The sequence below is a fragment of the Schistocerca nitens genome, chromosome 6 (genome assembly GCF_023898315.1).
Source record: "Schistocerca nitens isolate TAMUIC-IGC-003100 chromosome 6, iqSchNite1.1, whole genome shotgun sequence".
Classification (NCBI taxonomy): domain Eukaryota; kingdom Metazoa; phylum Arthropoda; class Insecta; order Orthoptera; family Acrididae; genus Schistocerca; species Schistocerca nitens.
The window spans coordinates 575,165,612-575,190,243 of NC_064619.1; the positions used below are offsets into that span (position 1 = coordinate 575,165,612).

The 24,632-nt window shown below is 39.0% G+C and overlaps 1 protein-coding gene across 1 annotated transcript in view; it reads left to right on the forward strand.

Moving 5' to 3' along the window:
• Positions 1–24,632, forward strand: part of LOC126262798 (leukotriene A-4 hydrolase) — a 104,731-nt gene that overhangs the window by 75,152 nt on the left and 4,947 nt on the right. The window contains exons 10-12 of the mRNA XM_049959623.1: positions 4,327–4,498; positions 4,624–4,857; positions 14,651–14,755. Of these exons, the coding sequence (XP_049815580.1) occupies positions 4,327–4,498; positions 4,624–4,857; positions 14,651–14,755 (511 nt within the window). The remainder of the gene's footprint in view (positions 1–4,326; positions 4,499–4,623; positions 4,858–14,650; positions 14,756–24,632) is intronic.

Sequence of the window (24,632 nt, forward strand, 5' to 3'; positions counted from 1 at the left end):
GGAGATTGTTATCTACCCTGCTTGGTTTCTTTAATCTTCAGTAACATATAATTAATAACTGCTCCTCTCACCCTTTCAATCAGTAGTCATCACATCCGTATTGTACTTTATATTCGATACAAAATCTGCCCCATACATCCAGTTTGATCGTGCTACAGGTAATACACATGTGAAGTGGCCTCTGGAAATTAATGAACTTAGGTACTGGTCAGTACGTAGAAGTAGTTAAATATCTTACATTTGTGTAACTATTGTGTAGAGCTGAATAAGAATGAATGGACTGAGGATGAGATGCCATATTTTGTGTGTGACAGCAATCTATATCCATTTTTGCTAATTATGTGATTTTGAATAGTTCTGAACTCTGCAATGTTCACCAGTCTTCCTTTATTCCTTATACTGAACATAACTGTAGATGCCAGCTTCCCTTCTGGTGACACTAACCATCTTTATATTTGATCATCCTTTCGGTAATGTCTATTTTCCTCATTTTTCACCAGTTCAAGCACAGTTTCCCTTTTCCTGCACTTTCTAGATTTTTTAAAAATCACACTTTTGTATTATATTGGCATTATGTACTCCCTACTTATCCTTTTAAGAATTACTTGCATTATTTTCCTGTTGCTCCACCTATATTCACTTAAGTAAATACCCACTAAAAAGAATGTTTCTTTAAACAGTTGACTGTCCTCTCTCTGAAGTAATAACCATTGTTGGATAATAGACTGTTAGTGTACTAAGTACTTGTAAAATTTTACGGAGATGAAGAGTTTGGCATAGTCATAATCTGATATCTTAACCAGCTTTTTATCCAGTCACTATTGACTGCCAGTCAATTTTTCTTAGTTTCTACATGAAGTTTCTTGCAGATTTCAGTTCTCAAATTACAATTTGTCCTGACCTGTTCCTTTTGTAAGTGTATGCATCAATTTGCAAAATGCATAATGCATGCATTTCCCATGTGAGACTCTTTCTATATGGAAAATATTAACTCTTTTGACAAGTTAAAACTGTGTTCTGAAGTGGGACTCAAATATATAACTAGGTCTTGCCTTTTGCGGGCAATGTTTTAGCAGACAGAGATTCTGCTACAATTCATGCAATTGGTGTACAGTTTCCACCTGCCTTACAAAACCTCACCCCTCTCTATAATGCTAATTCAGTTTCTTATACCTGGTTCAGAATAAACAAAGTGATTGTCAACTAGGTTTGGAAAATGGTAATTAGGTTGGTTCAGCATTACCCCTACAAGCAATATGGCTACAATGCAGACAGATGTGCAATCCAGTATTGAACATGTTCACACTTTTTCAATTAAAATGCAGTGCATATTTTGCTTTGCAAGATTGTAATGGCTTGATCACTTTATTGCTCACTTCCACTGTTAGCATCAAATACTCAGTTGAGGAAAACAAAAAATAAAATATCAGTACAGACGAACAAAGCATAACATAAAAAGAAATCACAACAATTATGCTAGTGGCTGTAATTGTGGTATCATCCAAAAATTGCGGTGCCACACCACAGTAAGCAAAACACATTGATGCCACAGATTTGAGCAATATCTCACTGCAATCCACAGTGACAAATGGGAGAGGCTATTCTCTCTCTCAGTGCAGCAGCACCCTCGTGTGAAGGTTGCAGCGGTGCGGTTTCGTTCGTCCATTACCTGCACCTACCTGTGTACTCTTTGCAGCAGATCGCTGGTAGGAAAGCTGAGCAGAAACCTACCATACTGCAGCTCACACCAGGCTGCATACAACATAACTATTCTATGAATAGGGCAGAGGTCTTAATTTTGAATGAAAGGTGGAAATACTAGCAAAACTTTGGTATATTCTGAACCTAGAGATGTACACATTCATTGCCAAGCCTGTGCTGATCTTAACACAGTCATGCACAAACCCTTTCGTTCATGTTAGCAAGTCTATGGTAACGTATTTTCCAAAATCTGAACAGCTACTAAGCACAGATTGTTCTCAAATGAAAATGCTTGCCATACTATTATGTTCATTGGTTTCTAACGCACTCAATTTTGTAGTCACCAATCAGCTCTATATGCCAAGTGGAATTACTATCTTTTCTCATACACAAAATTATTTAAAATTATCCATACTTTCTAGAAAACACACTGAAATAAATATTCCTTCACTTTAAAACACTTTTGAAACATGTAGCACAACTAAGACTGGCAAATTGTAACTTCATTTGGAGATCATACTACATACAACCATACCATTGAAAGGCTGGGCTCCAACCCCCTTAGACTGCTGTAAGCATTCTCTTTCTCCAAGAGAAAAGATGCACAAAGAATACTCTGTTCTTGGTCAGTATTCTTTATGGCCAATAGTAAAACATTATTTTCCAGTGTTTGTACATGCTTTTCATGCCTAATGAATCAACAAATAACACAGTTTTGAACTGTACTTTTTACCGAAATAAATATTTAACATTCTGATATTTTCAGAATGAGATTTTCACTCTGCAGCGGAGTGTGCGCTGATATGAAACTTCCTGGCGGATTAAAACTGTGTGCCCGACCAAGACTCGAACTCGGGACCTTTGCCTTTCGCGGGCAAGTGCTCTACCATCTGAGCTACCGAAGCACGACTCACGCCCGGTCCTCACAGCTTTACTTCTGCCAGTATCTCGTCTCCTACCTTCCAAACTTTACAGAAGCTCTTCTGCGAACCTTGCAGAACTAGCACTCCTGAAAGAAAGGATACTGCGGAGACATGGCTTAGCCACAGCCTGGGGGATGTTTCCAGAATGAGATTTTTCACTCTGCAGCGGTGTGTGCGCTGATATGAAACTTCCTGGCAGATTAAAACTGTGTGCCCGACCGAGACTCGAACTCGGGACCTTTGCCTTTCGTGGGCAAGTGCTCTACCATCTGAGCTACCGAAGCACGACTCACACCCGGTCCTCACAGCTTTACTTCTGCCAGTATCTCGTCTCCTCAGTCGGGCACACAGTTTTAATCTGCCAGGAAGTTTCATATCAGCGCACACACCGCTGCAGAGTGAAAAATCTCATTCTGGAAACATCCCCCAGGCTGTGGCTAAGCCATGTCTCCGCAGTATCCTTTCTTTCAGGAGTGCTAGTTCTGCAAGGTTCGCAGAAGAGCTTCTGTAAAGTTTGGAAGGTAGGAGATGAGATACTGGCAGAAGTAAAGCTGTGAGAACCGGGCGTGAGTCGTGCTTCGGTAGCTCAGATTGTAGAGCACTTGCCCGCGAAAGGCAAAGGTCCAGAGTTCGAGTCTCGGTCGGGCACACAGTTTTAATCTGCCAGGAAGTTTCATTCTGATATTTTGTTACATTATTAACTATTTTCATTTGCACTCGAATAACCTTTCCTTTTACCATAGACTTACTTAGCATACTATAATAAAAAATTCCCCGTCGTCTGCATTCACACTATCTTAAAACTTTCTCACACTAGTTCATACAGTGTTCATCAGTAGAACAATGATATACATATTTACTGTAGACCACACATCGTTCACACTACTAAAGCACACACAAAAGTGTACAAACATAAATAAATAAATAAGCCTTCAAGAAATAAACAGAACAATTCACAAAAACATTCTCTTGACCTGTTTCTTTAGGTCTCTGTGCACTCCTGGACTCTGGTGGTCAAAATTCTTAACTACATATACATTGGTTTTTTTCTGTTTAGTCCTTACCACTGCTGACCTCTAGCAGATGAATATTAGAACTACGTACTTGACTGAACCCACTTCACACCACTTGTCACTCTGCACATATGAGTCATTCTCCCAATACACAGGCTCTAGACAGGAGCAATATAAGGCACCATGCCTCGAGGTCAATAAAGAGCCAAGCTGGGAAGCACTCTCCCCCACTTCATTACCTCAGCTGAAGCAGTCAACATTATCAAGAAAGACTAAAGAGTTAGTCTAGTCTCAGACGGAAATGTAATTTTGTAAAATGATGAACATTGTACTAAAGAGAAGAGTTGTAATTGTATGTGTCAAGTGAGGGGAAGGATTGTATCAAGTTAAGTAAATCTTTTTATCATTCATGTAATAAAGTAAACTAATATCTCATATGTTGTAGTTCCAATTAACCATCTCCCAGAGCAACCAAAGAACTCAAGTTATGGTCATAACAAGTGGGATCAAGAACTGGGGCTGTCTCGATCCAGAGTTTTGCAATAGTAGTCCTTTCTCTTCCTCTGTTTCCTGAGAATGAGGCCTTTGGCATATAAATATTGAGAAGCCAGCAACTTGCAATATTTATGTTTCTGTTATGGTGGATTTATTGGGTACTATTAGTATCTTCAAACAACTGCATGTTTCAGAGAAATTTGATCCATTTCTAAGAGCATACCTTGAGAAATTCAAATACAAGTCAATTGGAACAGATGATTTCAAGGAATTTTTGTATGAATACTTTGCTCAAAATGAGGATCTGAAGAAAGTTGATTGGGACACATGGTTAAAGAAGCCAGGAATGCCACCAGTCATACCCGAGTAAGTACAGAAAAATTACCAAACAAAATATGTATATACTTTCTATTTATAAATGGTGTTTATTTTTTACATGAGCTGGTGGTATGTTAAGTCCAGTTACAACCCTGGTGTTTCTGTTTTTGCAGTTACAAAACTTCACTGGAGGAAACATGTACTGACCTTTGCAAGAAATGGGTGAAGTGGTCAGAAACTGAATCTTGTCCATTCTCTGCTACAGACCTTAAAAATCTGAGTTCCTTGCAAGTGAAAGAATTTCTGGCTCAGCTGTTAGAAGAGAAACCATTATCTCTTGAAAAACTCAAGACTATGGAAAAAATTTATAAGCTTAATTCGGTAAAAAATTCAGAGATTCGATTTAGGTAAGTTTCAGTAAAGATGCACACATACAAATTGGTTTGAACCACACTTTTCTGTTTTCATTTGATTTTTCTTCATATATTGGGTTTTGTTGCTACTGTTGCTGTAGTCATTACATTAATTCCCCACTTTCATGTTTTTCTTCTCTCTATCTGCAATTTACAAGATTCCTTGTCCAGTGTGAGGTGTGAGAAAAGGGATGACACTTCAAGTTGCGATTTAGTCTTATCTATTCAACTCGTTACTCAGTTGACTGCTTTTCAGTTTCTCATCAGTTTTCAGGGCTTAGATAATGTATTGTATCTGGACATCTTATATGCTATTGACATCAGACATGAGCAGTTTGCAAAATGGTGTTCTGTGGATCTGTCAACACTAAGAACAACTTCTTCTAAATGTAGTTTTACATTTTTAATGAAATACTCTTATGCACACTGAAATTAAATCGGAAGCATTACATTTCATTCATGGAATAGAACAGCAGTATGTAGAAAAGAAGACAACATGTCAGTGACAGAATACACTACATAGCCATGAAATCTATGTATGTCCACATGATGCCTCTTTCCTTGTATCCAGCATAGGTGCTCAGGAATATAAGTGCGTGTACAAATGTTGGGCCAAGAATGTACTGTACTTATACTCACTCATGTGTACACCAATTGCCTCATTCTACAAGCAGTCTGCTATGGATCCACTTCTTTGTTTGACAATTTGTGCTGTGTTTAGTGTGATGAAAGGTGACAATTAGAAAAAAACAAAGGCTACTACAAGTAAAACAGTATTTAAGTAACAGAGGCCAGGTGCAACTTGTAGTTTCTGTACTGGAGAAGGCTGTACCATTTTTCGATTGGAAGTATGGTGCCAGGACTCTCTAAAAATTTTACAGTCTGTATCTCATTTCCTTTTCATAATCAGCTACAAATAACACCAAAAGTGATCTCCAAGGAAGATCTGTACATGACATATTTAGCTGCCAACGTCACATTTCCCAACACTTTATCACAACAAACTGTACTAAAAAATTATGCATTTTGGAGCCATCTTTACTGTAGTATATTAGCTTAATGTTTTTCATGTTTTTGATCCTGTGCTTGAGACATTTAATATTTTTTGTGAGAGTTCAATCCATAGCATTTATTAGTTTGTGCAATGAGATAGTGATTTTCTAATTGGCTGACAGAAGCAAGCCCAGAAGCCGACAAACTGTTTTAAACATTTACAAAGCTAACCTACCATGTTTTTTTGTTTATTCATACTTGTACATTATGTAATTAGGTACCTCAAGTGCTACACTGCATTAAAGATCTCGTCAAGCTAGTCATTTTTATTACGGTTTGTTGCATTAAAATGTCAGGAAGCATGATAACTATGCCTAAATGTGTTATCATGCAAGTACATTGCTCTGTTGAAATTATGTACTTATTCTTCCCTGTATCTGTTCTTGATTGATGTTCAGATCCCACGCCCGGGTTCGATTCCCGCCGGGGTCAGGGATTTTCTCTGCCTCGTGATGACTGGGTGTTGTGTGATGTCCTTAGGTTAGATAGGTTTAAGTAGTTCTAAGTTCTAGGGGACTGATGACCATAGATGTTAAGTCCCATAGTGCTCAGAGCCATTTCAACCATTTGATGTTCAGATCAGGTCAGGGTGCACCAAGTTCCTTCGCTTCCACCGTAAGTTCATGTTCCGAATTTTTGCCTAATAAATTGCACTCTGAATTAGCATTGTGTTGTTTCCAGACTTGTGGAGTGCTACAGGTATTTGTAAGAAAATAAAATACAACACGCAAGAACTCAGGCACAATACGCTCATAAAAAGAACCTTGCTAATAACACACTTTATCTCTCAAACCTTGTCAACAAACGAGGAAAAATAAAACACTTTATCCCTCAAATGTTGTCAACAACCAAGGAAATTATTAGCATCTAAAGGTAATGGGACATGTTTCACATGCTCATTTCCTCTAATCAGCTGTGAAACTCTTGCTAGACAGTCCCACTTATGTTACTGTGTTCTAGTCACTCTAGCGAGACAATTACAAACTTAGCATTCGATTCCTAAAGTGGATAGAGTTGCCAATGCTGGAAATGAAAAACTATCTTCAAACAATCTAAATTATTATATTAAACATTGGTCAGTGATGCATGAAAGCATAATAGAGATACCGAGGGATTAGATAACTGAGGTTCACTCACTCTGTGGATTCCATTTCATTGTAAACAACAAAATGTGAAAGGTTGGTTAGGCACCCTTAGGCTGAATGAACTGCCTACTGGAGAACCATAAGAGCTCTGTACCCCGCAGAAGCCACGATCCTAATGTCCGCTATGTGGAGCTGTAGTTGAGTCGACGTACATTGATCTCTGACAGCAGCAATGGGCAGGGAGTGGCAGCTTTGCAGGCCCACCTCAAGCAATAGAGTAATGTAATTTTGTAAACATCTCTATGGTATTCTCTCTGTTGTCACAGCTCTATAGATGGCTACTGTTTCTGCCTGCAGCCATTACTGCTTCACAGCTGAAAGCTGGCAACAGTGTTGTGAGCTGTTAGGGATCCTCTTAAACTATCTCGACTATAAGTGGTATTTCAAGGTGCAATCAACAGTTCCAAAAATGATGACTGCCATCATTTAAATCTGCTGCAAAGTATTTAATTTAAATTCTGTAATCCATTACTGATAAACATAATTTATTATATAATATTTTGTGGCTGCTCTTCCTCAGAGTCTACAAGTCTCACCTGACAAAGGTATTATATGTTACAAATACAAAGTGGTAGGAGCACTTTGTTTGCAAATTTCAGAAGGACATCATAGGAAGATTTTGCATTTCTGCTTGAGAAACTTTTGAGTTTTTACCTCTAGGCAATACAGGGTACGACAGAAAAGTAATGAGCCTGACAGTACTGTGAGCAGCTGGGCAACGCTGTGTTGTTCTACTGGTGTAGACCCGTGTGTTTATGCCTTCCAGACACTCAGTCCGAGTCAGCTCTGTATAGCCATCACTTGATTTTTGAGAGTGCCATTAATGAAGTTGTGTTTTTGTTGTGTGGTACAGAACTGGAATAGTGGGATTTAGAGCAACATTATGCCACCAGATTTTGTGCTAAACTTGGGGAATCCACGAGTGTGATTTTCGAAAAGTAGAAACAGCCCAATGGGAAGAATTCCTTATCAAGGGCACAAGTTTTTTCTGGCACAAATCATGTTTGGAAGGCTGAGAATGCATTGAAGATGAACCTTGATCATGGAGGCAGTCGACTTAAAAAACCAATGAAAGTGTCGAACACGTGCATGGTCTTATGAGATCAGACCAAAATTTAACAATAAGGATGGCAGGTAACCTGTTAAACATAAATACTTTCACCGTACACCAAATTATGACTGAAGTTTTGCACCTGAGAAAGGTTTGTGCCAAAATAATGCAGAAAAACCTCACAACTGAGCAGAAAGACAGTTGAAGAAATGTGTGTTGATCTTCTTGAGAAGACTGCCAGTAACCACAAATGGTTCAACTGTGTGATCACTGGTGATGAGCCCTGGATTTTTGAATATGATCCTGAGACAAAGTGGCAAAGTGAGGAGTGGCACACTGAGACATCTCCTCAACCGAAAAAAGCTCAAGTGAGCAAATCAAAGGTCAAAACAAAGCCAATTTCCTTTTTTGACAGTAGGGGTATTGCACATAAAAAATTTGTTCCTCCAGGACAAACTGTCAACCAAGTGTTTTACAAAGATGTCCTGTCCTTGAAAAGCTCAGGAAAAGGGTGAATCGAGTGAAACCGGACATTGCAAACAAGTGGATGCTGCCTCCTGTGGGGGTGCACAGAATTTTTTTCCAGGAGGCTGCACTGCAAGATTTTAAAATCCCCATTTTTTATGTAAACGAGTTGGTCAGTCTCAAGAAATCTTACAGTGCAAGAACTAAATTTTGTAGTTAACACAAAAAAACTTATTATATACCAGAGAACTGAGGGCTATCCACTCAATATATTAATGAAAACACTGTACTTCAGATTCAAGGGGGAGGAGGGGACTGCGAGGCATGTGCCCCTCTTTGTCTGTAATCATCTATACATTTCAATGTACTTTCATTGGAGTCAACAGACATCATTTGCACATAAGTCATCTTAAAGCATAACCACAACACAGTACATAACAAAACACACAGGGCACCAACTGCTTGTTGGCTGCTGAACATTGCAAGAGATTCCCACCGTACCCAGGAAGCTGCCTGTCCTACATTTTGCATAAATTACAAACGACTGTGCTTGCAGTATTGTAAATTTGGAATATATGTGCAAAGTGAACAGAATAAAGGTGTTAAGTCATAAATACTCTGAAATGAAAATTCATCCTGTTTGGATAACACTGATCTGTGATCATCAGTGTAGCATTTAAATATTAAGTCAGTGGTCTGAACTGCAACCTTGTATGTCAGTTTGTTCATACACCAACATCGTATGTCAATTTTTATTTAATATATGGCTTGAAATTAATTTTCGCATTGTTTCATCTAATATGTTATTAATGAAGTGTACGAAGACAATAATTTCATCATCTATATCAAGATAAAGACGATTTTTTTCTCACTCTCCTGTAAAACTGAAGTTTTTAAAGTACGAGGTTGCTGTTAATGTCATTAAAGTGTTACTTATTTTTGCTCCTTTATGGTGTATTTTGTTATTCAAATCTAGTGTTGTACACAATGCTACATCTTTCACTTCATACAATAACAAAAATTTCAAAAACATCAGATCCTGATTACATGCTTCGATAGCTGCATTACCCAAGAGCTCTTGTTTCTTAATGTTCTCATCTTCCCCACCCTGCCACCCAATCCCCTGCCACACTAAAATGTTTGTTTTTGGGGACAGACTTAGCACAAGGTGACAGTGTGGTTGTGAGCCAATGGGTGTGCATATGAAATAAAGATTGTGGTAACAGATTGACTTTTATCATAGCCTGTTGTGTACATTTTTTGTTGGCAACATTTGCCCCGTATTTAATACCTGTCATTGTAATGAAATGTGAATCCTGCTTTGAAATTGGTTCAGCCATTCCTATTTTCATAAAGGATCCATTATAGAGACTATTTTTAGGCAGTAAGTTGCTCTTGCCATTAGCTTTCTCTGATACTTTGCACCAAGATGTGATTTTTAACTTTTTCTCATCTTTGGTCCAAGAAATATAACAGACGGAGCTGTGTGATTTCATGGTCATCACTTCATGAAAGTTATTTTCGTAGTTCATTAAAATAAAATTCAAGCATGTTTTCAATTTCAGAAGCATTATAATGCTTCCTTCTATGATGAACAACATTAGCACTGTTTTCTGCATTTCTTTCAGCTGTTTGAAAAGGGGCATATGAGGGCTATTAATGATCTGGAATATTTTGCTTTCAAATACACTTTGTCAATCTAATTTGTAAATGATGAAAAACTGGACGTATATTCAAGAGAACGGCAACTCAAATTGCTGTCTGATCATCCAGATTTAGGTATACTGTAATTTCCTGAAATCCCTTAAGGCAAACTTGGAAATGGAACATCTGCTATCCTTCTCCAAATTTTGAGCCTGTAATCCTCTCTAATAACATAGTCATCAGCAGGCTGTTAACCCCTAATCTTTCCTCCTTCAGCACCTTATTTTTTTTATCTTTCTTCAAGCTTTCTGCCTTATATTGTCAATTCACATGTTATGTTCTGCAGCCTTTGTGTGCCCATTGTCTAAACATTCCTGTCCCATGTCAGTATTGCTTTCTAAACCTTTACAGCAAGGGTTTAATGTTTCTTTGATTTGTGTGTTTCTAATTGCACTGTTTGGGTTGCTATGCTGTTTCTTAGAAATTTCATTTAACTCACTTATATTTTACTGTTGTCCTTTCTTCATTTCTCACTTCTCTGCTTCATACTTCATACATCAATATTGCAATGCAATGTGTTTGGTGTATCGCCCTTTCACTTTGTAGGGGTATTTCTTTGCTTCAGAACTGATTTTTCATGCTATTTAAGAATGCTTATACTTTCTACCTGTGTTCATTAATTCTTTACCTTTTTCTACTTTCCGTACCTTGTAAATGCAATCCAGACAACTTGTGCTTGCTGTTTACAAAAGCAAATTTTTGAGTATCAGTGAGCTGCTTTCTCTCTCTGAATGAAACAATTACTAGAAAGACTTTTTCCCTTGATTTCCTAATGTGTAATGCAATGATTAATTGTAACAATGAATGGTCAGAATTGTAAGAGTATTGTTTTTAAAAGTTGATTTAATAGCTTCAGCATGCTCATTTCATGTCTTCTTTCAAATCTGATGATGAAATTATTGAAAGGAGATGATCAAATTTGTAACCAAGCACTTCTGCCCAGCCTAAAGGATATAAATAGAGCCGATTGAAAATCAGCTATCTCTCTAACATAGATATTAGTTCTGCAGTAATAAAATCTTCAATACCTTGTTTCCCAGCTTTCTGACATGAAGCAGCAAATTTAGACAAAAGTTCTGTCCTACTGCATTCATCTGAAGTGAAAAGTCTTGTTTCTGGATTGTTAGATACCAACTTGAATTATGTGATGCAGTTGAACTAGATGCTCGCATTTATTATTTCTCATATCTTCTCTCTTCTTTTATATTCTTATTTTTGCTGAGTCTTCTATCTATATGGAAAATAAAGCCTATTCTTCCTGATATTCTTTGTCACAGTAAGAAGACTGTCCCATATGTTTGATAGTTTGTAGAGCATTGGCTTATATGATTTGAAATAAATTATTCAATTTGTTTGTCAGCTCCTTCTCATATCATGCAAGAACATTGTTCTTTGATTGCTTCCATTCTAAATCCAAGTCAGTAAGTTTGTTTTACAGAAAGCAAGCGATAATTTTGTAAATTTTGCTTGCTCCTCCTTAAAAAATTTAATGTAATGATTCACACCTTCATTGATAGTTTCACTTCCATTATTTTCTAAAACAAAACAACAAGAACTTTTTGAATTTATGACAAATTGTGACAAGATATTTGGCATTCCATAATCCCTATTAAGAGCGCTTTTCTTGGCATTCTATCAGTCATGTGACATGATTCACTATAATGATTTCCAAGCAAAAAGAATATACTGCCCTGTAACAGCTATCAGTGTCAGGTCTGAGTGGAGTACATTCAACAAATTTGAACATGTCCCTGCTCAGATCTCCAACAGGTTTTTGTATGTCAGTGTTAAATTAATAGGCAAAAAAATTGGGGTTTCTGCATTCAAATATTTTGTAGTTGATAACTAAGGGGCAACCCAATCCATACTCCTAGCTGGAAATTTGTATCTTCCTTGTTGTTAACAGTTTATTTCCTCTTAACATATACCTTATTTACTCGAATCTAAGCCGCACTTTTTTTTACGGTTTTTGTAATCCAAAAAACCGCCTGTGGCTTAGAATCGAGTGCAAAGTAAGCGGAAGTTCTGAAAAATGTTGGTAGGTGCCGCCACAACTAACTTCTGCCGTCGAATATATGTAGCGCTACACAGGCATGCTTTGCAGGCACAAAAATAAATACTGGCGCCAAAAACTCTGCGTCAGTAAATAAATTTAAAAAAAGGTGGAAGACAAGCTTTTTTCCTCCGCCCCGAGTTTCGACCACTGCATTTTCATACATTATCCAACGAAGTAAATGCAAATTCCGTATTGTTCATCTTCGAATGTAGCAGCATTTCAATGTACTACGAAAATCCGACTGGCAAGACTGTTTGGGAATTGTCAATAAGGCCAACTCTATGTTCTGAATTTTTTCCCACCTGTGAGAAGAGATGGTTGCTAATAGGAACTTTTATGAATAGTGAATCACATGCAGTATTCTCTTTACCATAAGAATAATACGAATATAAACATTTTGCCATGTATTCCTTTGTGTTTGCTGCTATCTCATTTAAATCCTGTCTGCGTAATAAACTACGAAACTAGAGTGAGACAACAGCAAACGCAGAAGAATATACATATTATGTCATGTTTATATTCGTATTATTCTTATGCCTAATAGTGATATAGTCAGAAATGAAGCACGACAATTGACTAGATTTTTAAATCTAAGATGACTCTAATTTCTGTGCAGAATGTAATGTACTAAAGAGGCGTCTGCAAAGATTTTCAAATGGAGAAAAATTTTCGCTATACTCTCGTTCAAAACATCTTCTATCATACGCAGTCTATTATTTGGTTCTTGTTGATCATTATCAAAGAAAGCACCAGTGTAAGTAACAACAAATGGCAGTCTCTTGCCATTTGTTTTGCTAATGAGAGAATTCCTCTCTTTTTTTAATTGTAAACGGCAGTAGCATGCACAAAAGCAAGTCATGCCACGAGCGGCGACAGGTCGTGAACACTCAATATCAGAACGCGACAAACAATGGATGACACAGTACAGTAATGCATTTTCAGCTTAGAGTGACGTAAACACCTATAACAAAGAGAACGGCACTTATCAGATCAAAGAAAAATAAGCAATCAATTCAAACCAGACGAAACACATGAAAAAGGAAGGGTACCTCTATAAATACAGACGGAGCGCCTGATGCATAGCAGTGGCTACCTGGTAAAGCTTAACTGCTAAGCTTACGACTCAAACCAAACTACTGTAGCTGTATCGTCATTCATTTGACCTAAATTGTTTCTCATATTACAGTGGACCAACTATGTTTTGATTTGGAGGTGCGGCCTACAACTTTTCTCTCCCCTTGAATTTCAAGTCTCAAATTTCAGGTGCGGCTTAGATTCGGGAAATTTGTTTTCCCTTGATTTCGAGTCTCATTTTTCAGGTGCGGCTTAGATTCGAGTAAATACGGTATTGCTTTCCTTTGCTCTTAGTTTTCACAGGAGGATGAGGAGAAGAGAGTAGGACAGTAGGGGTAGCACAATGATAAGACATTGGACTCACATTCACCATGACGGCAAATCAAAGCCCAGTCCATCTATCCAGATTTAAGTTTTTGGTGGTTTGCCTGAAGTGCTTAAAGTTTAAACTAAATGGTAGGATGGTTCCTTTGTAAGTAACATAGGCTCATTTCCTTCCTCAACCAAAGCTCAAGTTCCGTCTATAATGATGTCACCTTTGTCTCCCTCCTCCCAACATCTTCACCCCACTCCCACTCACTCTCACTCTCACTCTCCTACCCCTTTTTAATGCCATATTAGAGTTTCCTCTATTGAGCATACATAGAGTTCCTTAGTGATGATAGTTGCTAATGTAACTCTGTTTGACCAATTCTTCACTGCTGCTACTGCTAGCCACTGAGGCAATACTCTATGAAAAACTATCAGAAAACCAAAAGGTCTTTTTTATTTTGACTCTGTTATGCCACATTCTAACCATTGCAAAGTGATGCTGTACATCCATTGACATCTAATAGCAGACATCACTTAAAGACAAACAAATGTCATGATATTTGATTTCGATATTGTGACTATGTATTCTTTCTTTTAATATAAATATCAAAAACAAACACACACACACACACACACACACACACACACACACACACACACACCTGTCTGCTGATTCTTCTTTGTACCCTTGTGCTACTTGTAATTCATCTGAACTATGTGACTGTTTGCAACATTTTTGTAAGTTTTTTTTCCATTCTATAATTTCCATTGTCATAATAAAATACACACAGATTCATAAATGATATATTCTGCATGCTTAGTACACTTTGAGGATCAGTCGTATTTGCTAAATGTACAGTATTCTGTAACAGCAAGTCATTAGGAAAGAGAGATTGCATCTGATCTGCATGTGTTCTTGTTTTAAAGATGGCTACGTTTGTGCATTAGAGGAAAGTGGAAGGAACAAATTCAGCATGCCTTGGACTTCGTGACAGAACAAGGACGTATGAAATTTGTGCGACCAATTTACAGGTATGTGCTCTTATTCTCCTCTCGTGTTAGTCATGTTTCCCAAACAACCTACATATCTTATTATTTGCGGGGAAAATAATATAATTATTGTTGTCATTAATGAACAGATTAACATTTTTGTGGTTCCAACAGTGTCGATACACAGAAAAATGTGGCAATTTTAGGATAAAAACTGTATTTGTTAAATTAAAAGAATGGACCCTGGCAGTACTAAAAACTGTTTCTAGCTGAAAGCATATACTGTAGTCAGTACACAGCCATTAGAAAGTTATCTTGGCTGAAGTGTGTACTCAAGGGGCTCTCAACACTTCTTACCTTCAACTGACCCATCATGCCCTTTGAAATTGAACACCTTGTACTGTTTTATCAAAAGCTTGTTTAGCAAGAGTGACAGGAAACAAACTGCAGAGTGTCTAAATAGCCACAATCAAACATGATGAAGATATGTGTGAAGCATTTGGTGACTTTGAAAGCAAACTTTTTAAAAGCAGTATAACTAAATATCCTAAGATTTCTTTGCACGTAAAGTCAGTACCTGTTTGAAATCGATTCTGTTGCTCAGTGACCGTACAGGTACCAAAACAGAAGATGACAGAGAAAAGACCAAAATACTGAATTCAGACTTCCAAAATTATTTCACTTCTGAAGATAGTAATATGATTTCACCCCTCACTCATCCTACAAATGCCGAAGTGGCAGATATTGAGGCAAATGATTGCGGAATAGAAAATCAATTAAATTTGCTCAATAGTGAAAAGGCATCTGGACTGGATGAGATACCTGCGAGATTTTACAGAGATGGCATGGAAGACATTGCTCCCCTTCTAACAGCTTGTTGTCATAGCAAAGAAGGATACCAAGCAATTGGAAAAAGTGCTGGTCATTGTTGTTTCCAAGGAGTTATGGAACACGTTTAACTCTTGCAGTATGATATTTTTTAAGAACAGGAAGCTGCTCTATGAAACTCAACATGGGTGCTGTAAACAGAGATCTTGTGGTACACAGCTCACTCAATTCATCCGTGAAATCCCAAGTGAGTAGACAAGAGCTCCCATGTGGATGTCATGTTTCTTCACTTGTTGTTGTTGTTGTTGTTGTTGTTGTTGTTGTTGTTGTCTTCAGTCCTGAGACTGGTTTGATGCAGCTCTCCATGCTACTCTATCCTGTGCAAGCTTCTTCATCTTCCAGTTCTTACTGCAACCTACATCCTTCTGAGTCTGCTTAGTGTATTCATCTCTTGGTCTCCCTCTACGATTTTTACCCTCCACGCTGCCCTCCAATGCTAAATTTGTGATCCCTTGACGCCTCAGAACATGCCCTACCAACCGGTCCCTTCTTCTTGTCAAGGTGTGCCACAAACTCCTCTTCTCCCCTGTTCTATTCAATACCTCCTCATTAGTTACGTGATCCACCCATCTAATCTTCAGCATTCTTCTGTAGCATCACATTTCGAAAGCTTCTATTCTCTTCTTGTCCAAACTATTTATCGTCCATGTTTCACTTCCATACATGGCTACACTCCATACAAATACTTTCAGAAACGACTTCCTGACGCTTAAATCTATACTCGATCTTAACAAATTCCTCTTCTTCAGAAACGCTTTCCTTGTCATTGCCAGTCTACATTTTGTAGCTTCTCTACTTCGACCATCATCAGTTATTTTGCTCCCCAAATAGCAAAGCTCCTTCACTACTTTAAATGTCTCATTTCCTAATCTAATTCCCTCAGCATCACCTGACTTAATTCGACTACATTCCATTATCCTTGTTTTGCTTTTGTTGATGTTCATCTTATATCCTCCTTTCAAGACACTGTCCATTCCGTTCAACTGCTCTTCCAAGTCCTTTGCTGTCTCTGACAGACTTACAATGTCATCAGCGAACCTCAGGGTTTTTATTTCTTCTCCATGGATTTTAATACCTACTCCGAATTTTTCTTTTGTTTCCTTTACTGCTTGCTCAATATACAGATTGTATGACATCGGGGAGAGGCTACAACCCTGTCTCACTCCCTTCCCAACCACTGCTTCCCTTTCATGTCCCTCAGCTCATATAACTGCCATCTGGTTTCTGTACAAGTTGTAAATAGCATTTCACTCCCTGTATTTTATCCCTGCCACCTATAGAATTTGAAAGAGAGCATTCCAGTCAACATTGTCAAAAGCTTTCTCTATGTCTACAAATGCTAGAAATGTAGGTTTGCCTTTCCTTAATCTTTCTTCTAAGATAAGGCGTAAAGTAGGTAAAAAGACGAGGGCTAGTAGAAATCCTTGGGTAACAGAAGAAATATTGAATTTAATTGATGAAAGGAGAAAATATAAAAATGCAGTAAATGAAGCAGGCAAAAAGGAATACAAACGTCTCAAAAATGAGATCGACAGGAAGTGCAAAATGGCTAAGCAGGGATGGCTAGAGGACAAATGTAAGGATGTAGAGGCTTATCTCACTAGGGGTAAGATAGATACTGCCTACAGGAAAATTAAAGAGACCTTTGGAGATAAGAGAACCACTTGTATGAACATCAAGAGCTCAGATGGAAACCCAGTTCTAAGCAAAGAAGGGAAAGCAGAAAGGTGGAAGGAGTATATAGAGGGTCTATACAAGGGCGATGTACTTGAGGACAATATTATGGAAATGGAAGAGGATGTAGATGAAGATTAAATGGGAGATACGATACAGCGTGAAGAGTTTGACAGAGCACTGAAAGACCTGAGTCGAAACAAGGCCCCCGGAGTAGACAACATTCCATTGGAACTACTGACGGCCTTGGGAGAGCCAGTCCTGACAAAACTCTACCATCTGGTGAGCAAGATGTATGAAACAGGCGAAATACCCTCAGACTTCAAGAAGAATATAATAATTCCAATCCCAAAGAAAGCAGGTGTTGACAGATGTGAGAATTACTGAACAATCAGTTTAATAAGCCACAGCTGCAAAATACTAACACGAATTCTTTACAGACGAATGGAAAAACTAGTAGAAGCCGACCTCGGGGAAGATCAGTTTGGATTCCGTAGAAACAATGGAACACGTGAGGCAATACTGACCTTACGACTTATCTTAGAAGAAAGATTAAGGAAAGGCAAACCTACGTTTCTAGCATTTGTAGACTTAGAGAAAGCTTTTGTCAATGTTAACTGGAATACTCTCTTTCAAATTCTAAAGGTGGCAGGGGTAAAATACAGGGAGCGAAAGGCTATTTACAATTTGTACAGAAACCAGATGGCAGTTATAAGAGTCGAGGGACATGTAAGGGAAGCAGTGGTTGGGAAGGGAGTAAGACAGGGTTGTAGCCTCTCCCCGATGTTATTCAGTCTGTATATTGAGCAAGCAGTAAAGGAAACAAAAGAAAAATTCAGAGTAGGTATTAAAATCCATGGAGAAGAAATAAAAACCCTGAGGTTCGCTGATGACATTGTAAGTCTGTCAGAGACAGCAAAGGACTTGGAAGAGCAGTTGAACGGAATGGACAGTGTCTTGAAAGGAGGATATAAGATGAACATCAACAAAAGCAAAACAAGGATAATGGAATGTAGTCGAATTAAGTCAGGTGATGCTGAGGGAATTAGATTAGGAAATGAGACATTTAAAGTAGTAAAGGAGCTTTGCTATTTGGGGAGCAAAATAACTGATGATGGTCGAAGTAGAGAGGCTACAAAATGTAGACTGGCAATGACAAGGAAAGCGTTGCTGAAGAAGAGAAATTTGTTAACATCGAGTATAGATTTATGTGTCAGGAAGTCGTTTCTGAAAGTATTTGTACGGAGTGTAGCCATGTATGGAAGTGAAACATGGACGATAAATAGTTTGGACAAGAAGAGAATAGAAGCTTTCGAAATTTGATGCTACAGAAGAATGCTGAAGATTAGATGGGTAGATCATGTAACTAATGAGGGGGGTATTGAATAGAACAGGGGAGAAGAGGAGTTTGTGGCACACCTTGACAAGAAGAAGGGACCGGTTGGTAGGGCATGTTCTGAGGCGTCAAGGGATCACAAATTTAGCATTGGAGGGCAGCGTGGAGGGTAAAAATCGTAGAGGGAGACCAAGAGATGAATACACTAAGCAGACTCAGAAGGATGTAGGTTGCAGTAAGTACTGGAAGATGAAGAAGCTTGCACAGGATAGAGTAGCATGGAGAGCTGCATCAAACCAGTCTCAGGACTGAAGACCACAACAACAACAACAACAACAACAAGGCGTAAGGTCAGTATTGCCTCACGTGTTCCAACATTTCTACGGAATCCAAACTGATCTTCCCCGAGGTTGGCTTCTACAAATTTTTCCATTCGTCTGTAAAGAATTCGCGTTAGTGTTTTGCAGCTGTGACTTATTAAACTGATAATTTGGTAATTTTCACATCTGTCAACACCTGCCTTCTTTGGGATTGGAATTATTATATTATTCTTGAAGTCTGAGGGTATTTCGCCTGTCTCATACATCTTGCTCACCAGATGGTAGAGTTTTGTCATGACTGGCTCTCCCAAGGCCGTCAGTAGTTCTAATGGAATGTTCTGGGGCCTTGTTTCGACTCAGGTCTTTCAGTGCTCTGTCGAACTCTTCACGCAGTATTGTACCTCCCATTTCATCTTCATCTACATCCTCTTCCATTTCCACACTATTGTCCTCAAGTACATTGTCCTTGTCTAGACCCTCTATAGACTCCTTCCACCTTTCTGCTTTCCCTTCTTTGCTTAGAACTGGGTTTCCATCTGAGCTCTTGATATTCATACAAGTGGTTCTCTTTTCTCCAAAGGTCTCTTTAATTTTCCTGTAGGTAGTATCTATCTTACCCCAAGGATTTCTACTAGCCCTCACCTTTTACCTACTTGATCCTCTGCTGCCTTCACTACTTCATCCCTCAGAGCTACCCATTCTTCTTCCACTGTATTTCTTTCCCCCATTCCTGTCAATTGTTCCCTTATACTCTCCCTGAAACTCTGTACAACCTCTGGTTCTTTTAGTTTATCCAGGTCCCATCTCCTTAATTTCCCACCTTTTTGCAGTTTCTTCAGTTTTAGTCTACAGTTCATAACTAATAAATTAAGGTCAGAGTCCACATCTGCCCCTGGAAATGTCTTACAATTTAAAACCTGGTTCCTAAATCTCTGTCTTACCATTATATAATCTGTCTGATACCTTTTAGTATCACCAGGGTTCTTCCATGTATACAACCTTCTTTCATGATTCTTGAACCAAGTGTTAGCTATGATTAATTTATGCTCTGTGCAAAATTCTACCAGATGGCTTCCTCCTTCATTTTTTACTCCCAATCCATATTCACCTACTATGTTTCTTCTCTCCCTTTTCCTACTCTCAAATTCCAGTCACCCATGACTATTAAATTTTCGTCTCCCTTCACTACCTGAATAATTTCTTTTATCTCATCATACATTTCATCAATTTCTTCGGCATCTGCAGAGCTAGTTGGCATATAAACTTGTACTACTATAGTAGCTGCAGGCTTCGTGTCTATCTTGGCCACAATAATGCTTTCACTATGCTGTTTGTAGTAGCTTACCCGCACTCCTATTTTTTTATTCATTATTTAACCTACTCCTGCATTATCCCTATTTGATTTTGTATTTATAACCCTGTATTCATCTGACCAAAAGTCTTGTTCCTCCTGCCACTGAACTTCACTAATTCCCATTATATCTAACTTTAACCTATCCATTTCCCTTTTTAAATTTTCTAACCTACCTACCCGATTAAGGGATCTGACATTCCGCGCTCCGATCCGTAGAACGCTAGTTTTCTTTCTCCTGATAATGACGTCCTCCTGAGTAGTCCCCGCCCGGAGATCTGAATGGGGGACTATTTTACCTCTGGAATATTTTACCCAAGAGGACGCCACCATCATTTAACCATACAGTAAAGTTGCACGCCCTCGGGGAAAATTACGGCTGTAGTTTCCCCTTGCTTTCAGCCGTTCGCAGTACCAGCACAGCAAGGCCATTTTGGTTAGTGTTACTAGGCCAGATCAGTCAATCATCCAGACTGTTGCCCCTGCAACTACTGAAAAGGCTGCTGCCCCTCTTCAGGAACCACATGTTTGTCTGGCTTCTCAACAGATACCCATCCCTTGTGGTTGCACCTACGGTACGGCCATGTGTATCGCTGAGGCACGCAAGCCTCCCCACCAACGGCAAGGTCCATGGTTCATGGGAAGCATTTTACGCACTTCCACACTGTTGTTTAGTGAACAAAATAAGGGCTTACCAACTATCAGATCAGATTTGTGACTGGATTTTTGCCTTCCTAGCAGGTGGAACTGTACACACTCTTAACAAGACAGTCAGCAAATATAAAGGTAATTTCAGAAGTAACCTGAGGGGTTGTTACAGTGTTATTATTGTAGAAAAAGAATACCACAACTTTGAAAATCTGCATTTAATCAAAGAAACATGATGAAACCTTGGCTAATTAACCAATATGATGAGTACTTAACAGAGTTTCTTTCAGTAGAAAACAAGTTCATAAATGTTCAGTATGGCCCTCTCAAGACACTCTAGTGACATCAGCCCGATACCCGAACTCATTCCACACATTCTGTACCCCGGCATAACAGTTTGGATAGCTGCAGTTATTCCTTGTTTCTGTTTCTTAATGTTAACTGGAAGAGATGGTTGAAACATCATATCTTTAACGTACCCCCCATATAAAAAAGTTATAGGGGATGAGGTCAGGGTTTCTTAGAGGCCAGTGATGAATGTTCTGTCACAAGCTGCCTGGTGGCTGATCCATGGCTGTGGGTACCTTTCATTCAGACAGGCATGGGCTGATAAGTGCCAGTGGGTTGGTGCCTCATCCTGCTGGAATACTAATTGACGTGCTTCTTCTTCGAGTTGAGGGAACAGCCAGTTCTGCAACATTTCCAGATAGGTTTGCCCAATTACAGATGCACCTTCGAAGAAGAAAGGACCAAAAGCTTTATTGGCTGAAATGGCCAGTGCCACATATACAGACACTGTGCCCATTGACGTTCTCTGTTGTGTGAAATGTTGCTTCATAGCTAAACACTAGCTTTGAAATAAACTGGTCACCTGTTTGCATTTGCTCAAGGACAAATTTGCAGAACTCAATTCTTTTCACCTTATCAGCTTTGGAAAGGGCTTGAACCAATTGTAGATAAGGTTTCATTACCAACCTTTTCCTTAGGACTCTCCAAAAGGTCGGTTGCAGAATTTGCAGCTCTCTGCTGGCTGAGCAGGTTGATTTTCCTGGACTGCAAACAAATGCTTCCTGAATGCGGCCAAACTTTTCTTCACTCTTGCATGGCCGTCTGGAACTTTTCCCTTTGCACAAACATCCTTTCTTTGTGAATTGTTTATACTAATGTGTGATACACCACTTATCGGGAGGTTGAACTCTGTACTTGGTTCGAAATGCACACAGAACAACTATCGTCGATTCACTTCTGCCGTACTCTTTGTGCTGACAAAAGATATTAAAGTTATGCGGCCAACAGTGCTCCTAGTGACCAAATGAAACTTCAGAGCTTCCTTCAATCGACAGCAGAAAGAGCGTAGCTCTCCTTTTCCGATTTTCAAAGTTGTGGTATTCTTTTTGAATCACCCTGTATATATGATCTAGTGGATCACATCAAAAACTCTGTGAGGCTGTTCACAGACAATGCATTTGACTGTAGGAAAGAAGAAACACCAGAAGAATCTAGTGAATTGCGGGAAGACTTGAAGACTGTTGATGACTGCAACAGGTATTGGCAGATGACCTTGAACGTAAATAAATGTAATACATTTCGCATAAATAGGTTAAGGTATCCACAGTTGTTCGATTAATTTTGTGCAACTTGCATATCTGCAAAGACACCTGGCCATAGATTCAAAGGGAATAGAATGAAACAAACAATAATTTTACTATGAAATAAAGCAAAACAATAACCAAAATAAATCCAGTCATGTAGAAAATGCAAATGACTGAAATCAAAATCTGCTGATGGGTAACATTCAGTACAGTGTTTTTCTACCTCAAGCATCCTTCATGGCTTACTGTCCAAAAGGTGGTTAAGATGCTGCTCAGCCCTATTCCACTCTTCTACGGAAGTCCCCCGTGGCCAGCCAGTGTGTGGGGAAAGTTCCTGTGACAATGCAATAGCAAGTTTCATTTGGTACCAAGTAAGCTCAATCAGGTTCACCTCAGTAGACACTGCACAGGCTTTTCCATTTAGTTGATTCTTGGCTCCTGAAGGAAGGTGTTCAGAAGGTGCACTTGGTGGGACTGTGCATTATTGTCTTAAAAGATGGTGATTCACCCTTCCCTCTGCTGGATCCACAGGATTGCATGCCTGAGATGTGAACTGATACACTGCTGCCTCCACAATCTTCTATAATGATTGTCGGGTGTCATACAAATCCTGTACTCTTCAATGAAGAGAACCCATTGCCATTGACCCAGGTTCCATTTGAGATGTTCCTTTGTGCCCTTATTCACATCCTACTAATGTGTGATACACCACTTATCGGGAGGTTGAACTCTGTACTTGGTTCAAAATGCACGCAGAACAACTATCGTCGATTCACTTCTGCCGTACTCTTTGTGTTGACAAAGTGGAGACGTGTGCATATCCTGTCAGCATCAACAGCACACAGTTCTGGTGGATTCTCTGCATATATATGAAGACTAATTTGTATGTAGCAGTCATTGATTGTTGTTGTTGTTATTGTTGTTGTTGTTGTTGTTGTTTGCTAGGGGTGACCACTATGAGGAAGATATTCAATGTTTTTCATCTCATGATATTGCTAGAATGCTTGAATGAAATTGGTGTGATGTGCAACAATTCAGCAGGCACTTCCTATACCGACAACCCTTCATGGCTTTATACTGTATTATATGCAAAACTTTCTGGTCAAAATCGAGTACTTGGGGTGGGTGCATGTCACGTGTCAGCATGAAAATCCACAGCTAACTGTATCTTGAGTGGATTAAAGACCTTAGTGATCACCTGATTATGCCAGGTGTAGAATTCTAAAATTGTGGGTATGTGTAAGACTGTGCATGTGCGGAAACCGAGGCATGTGTCATCATATGTTGGGCAATCACATGACTTCCACCTTTGATGTAAGTCATGGCAGTGAAGTAGTGTGTTTGTCCCAGCTGATGTGTAGAATCAGCACAGCAAATTAGGCTGACATGGAGGCACCCCAGAATGACAGAGAAGTGCTATTGCCTTTGGACCTCCCATACCACATTGAGAATGAAGATGCCCAATTTGTTGGTGTATCAACACAGGATGTCCTATGTGCCTACGATGTATGTTGTACAACTCAGCAATGGAATGTGGCACGGCAACAGTGATTGTACTATGATCCTAACCAACATGGTTGAAGATGAATGCCATCGCTCTTAAATGACAATCAGTTTCAAACCCGACAGGAAGTACTGTTCTTAGCAAACACAAGTTCATCTCGATCAATGTCCAAGGGAACATTGAAAAGGGAGCTGCATGCAGTTGACATTTGGAATCGAGTGCCTCATGAAAGGATGAGTGCACCAAAGGCCCTACGAGGTATTTAACTTGCAGTGTGTGAAGCATGTAGTTTAGGCCAGAGGTGGTGATGTGATGTTTTGAATTTGTTGTTCGTATTATGACTTGGCTTGACTCATTCAAGTGAACATGAACCAGATTGCTTATTACAACATTCTTGGTGATCAGGTGTTGCATTTTCTTCTACATCTCCACGATGAGTATGCTGTGGACACTATCATATTCAAAGATGACAACAGCCATGTTCACAGGGCCACACTCATATATTTCTGCTTTGACAGACACTCAGGCAGCCTAACAGAGCTTGAGTGGCCTATTTAATCACCTGCTCTTAATCGCATAGAAAGGTGTGGGACTATTTGGAATAGC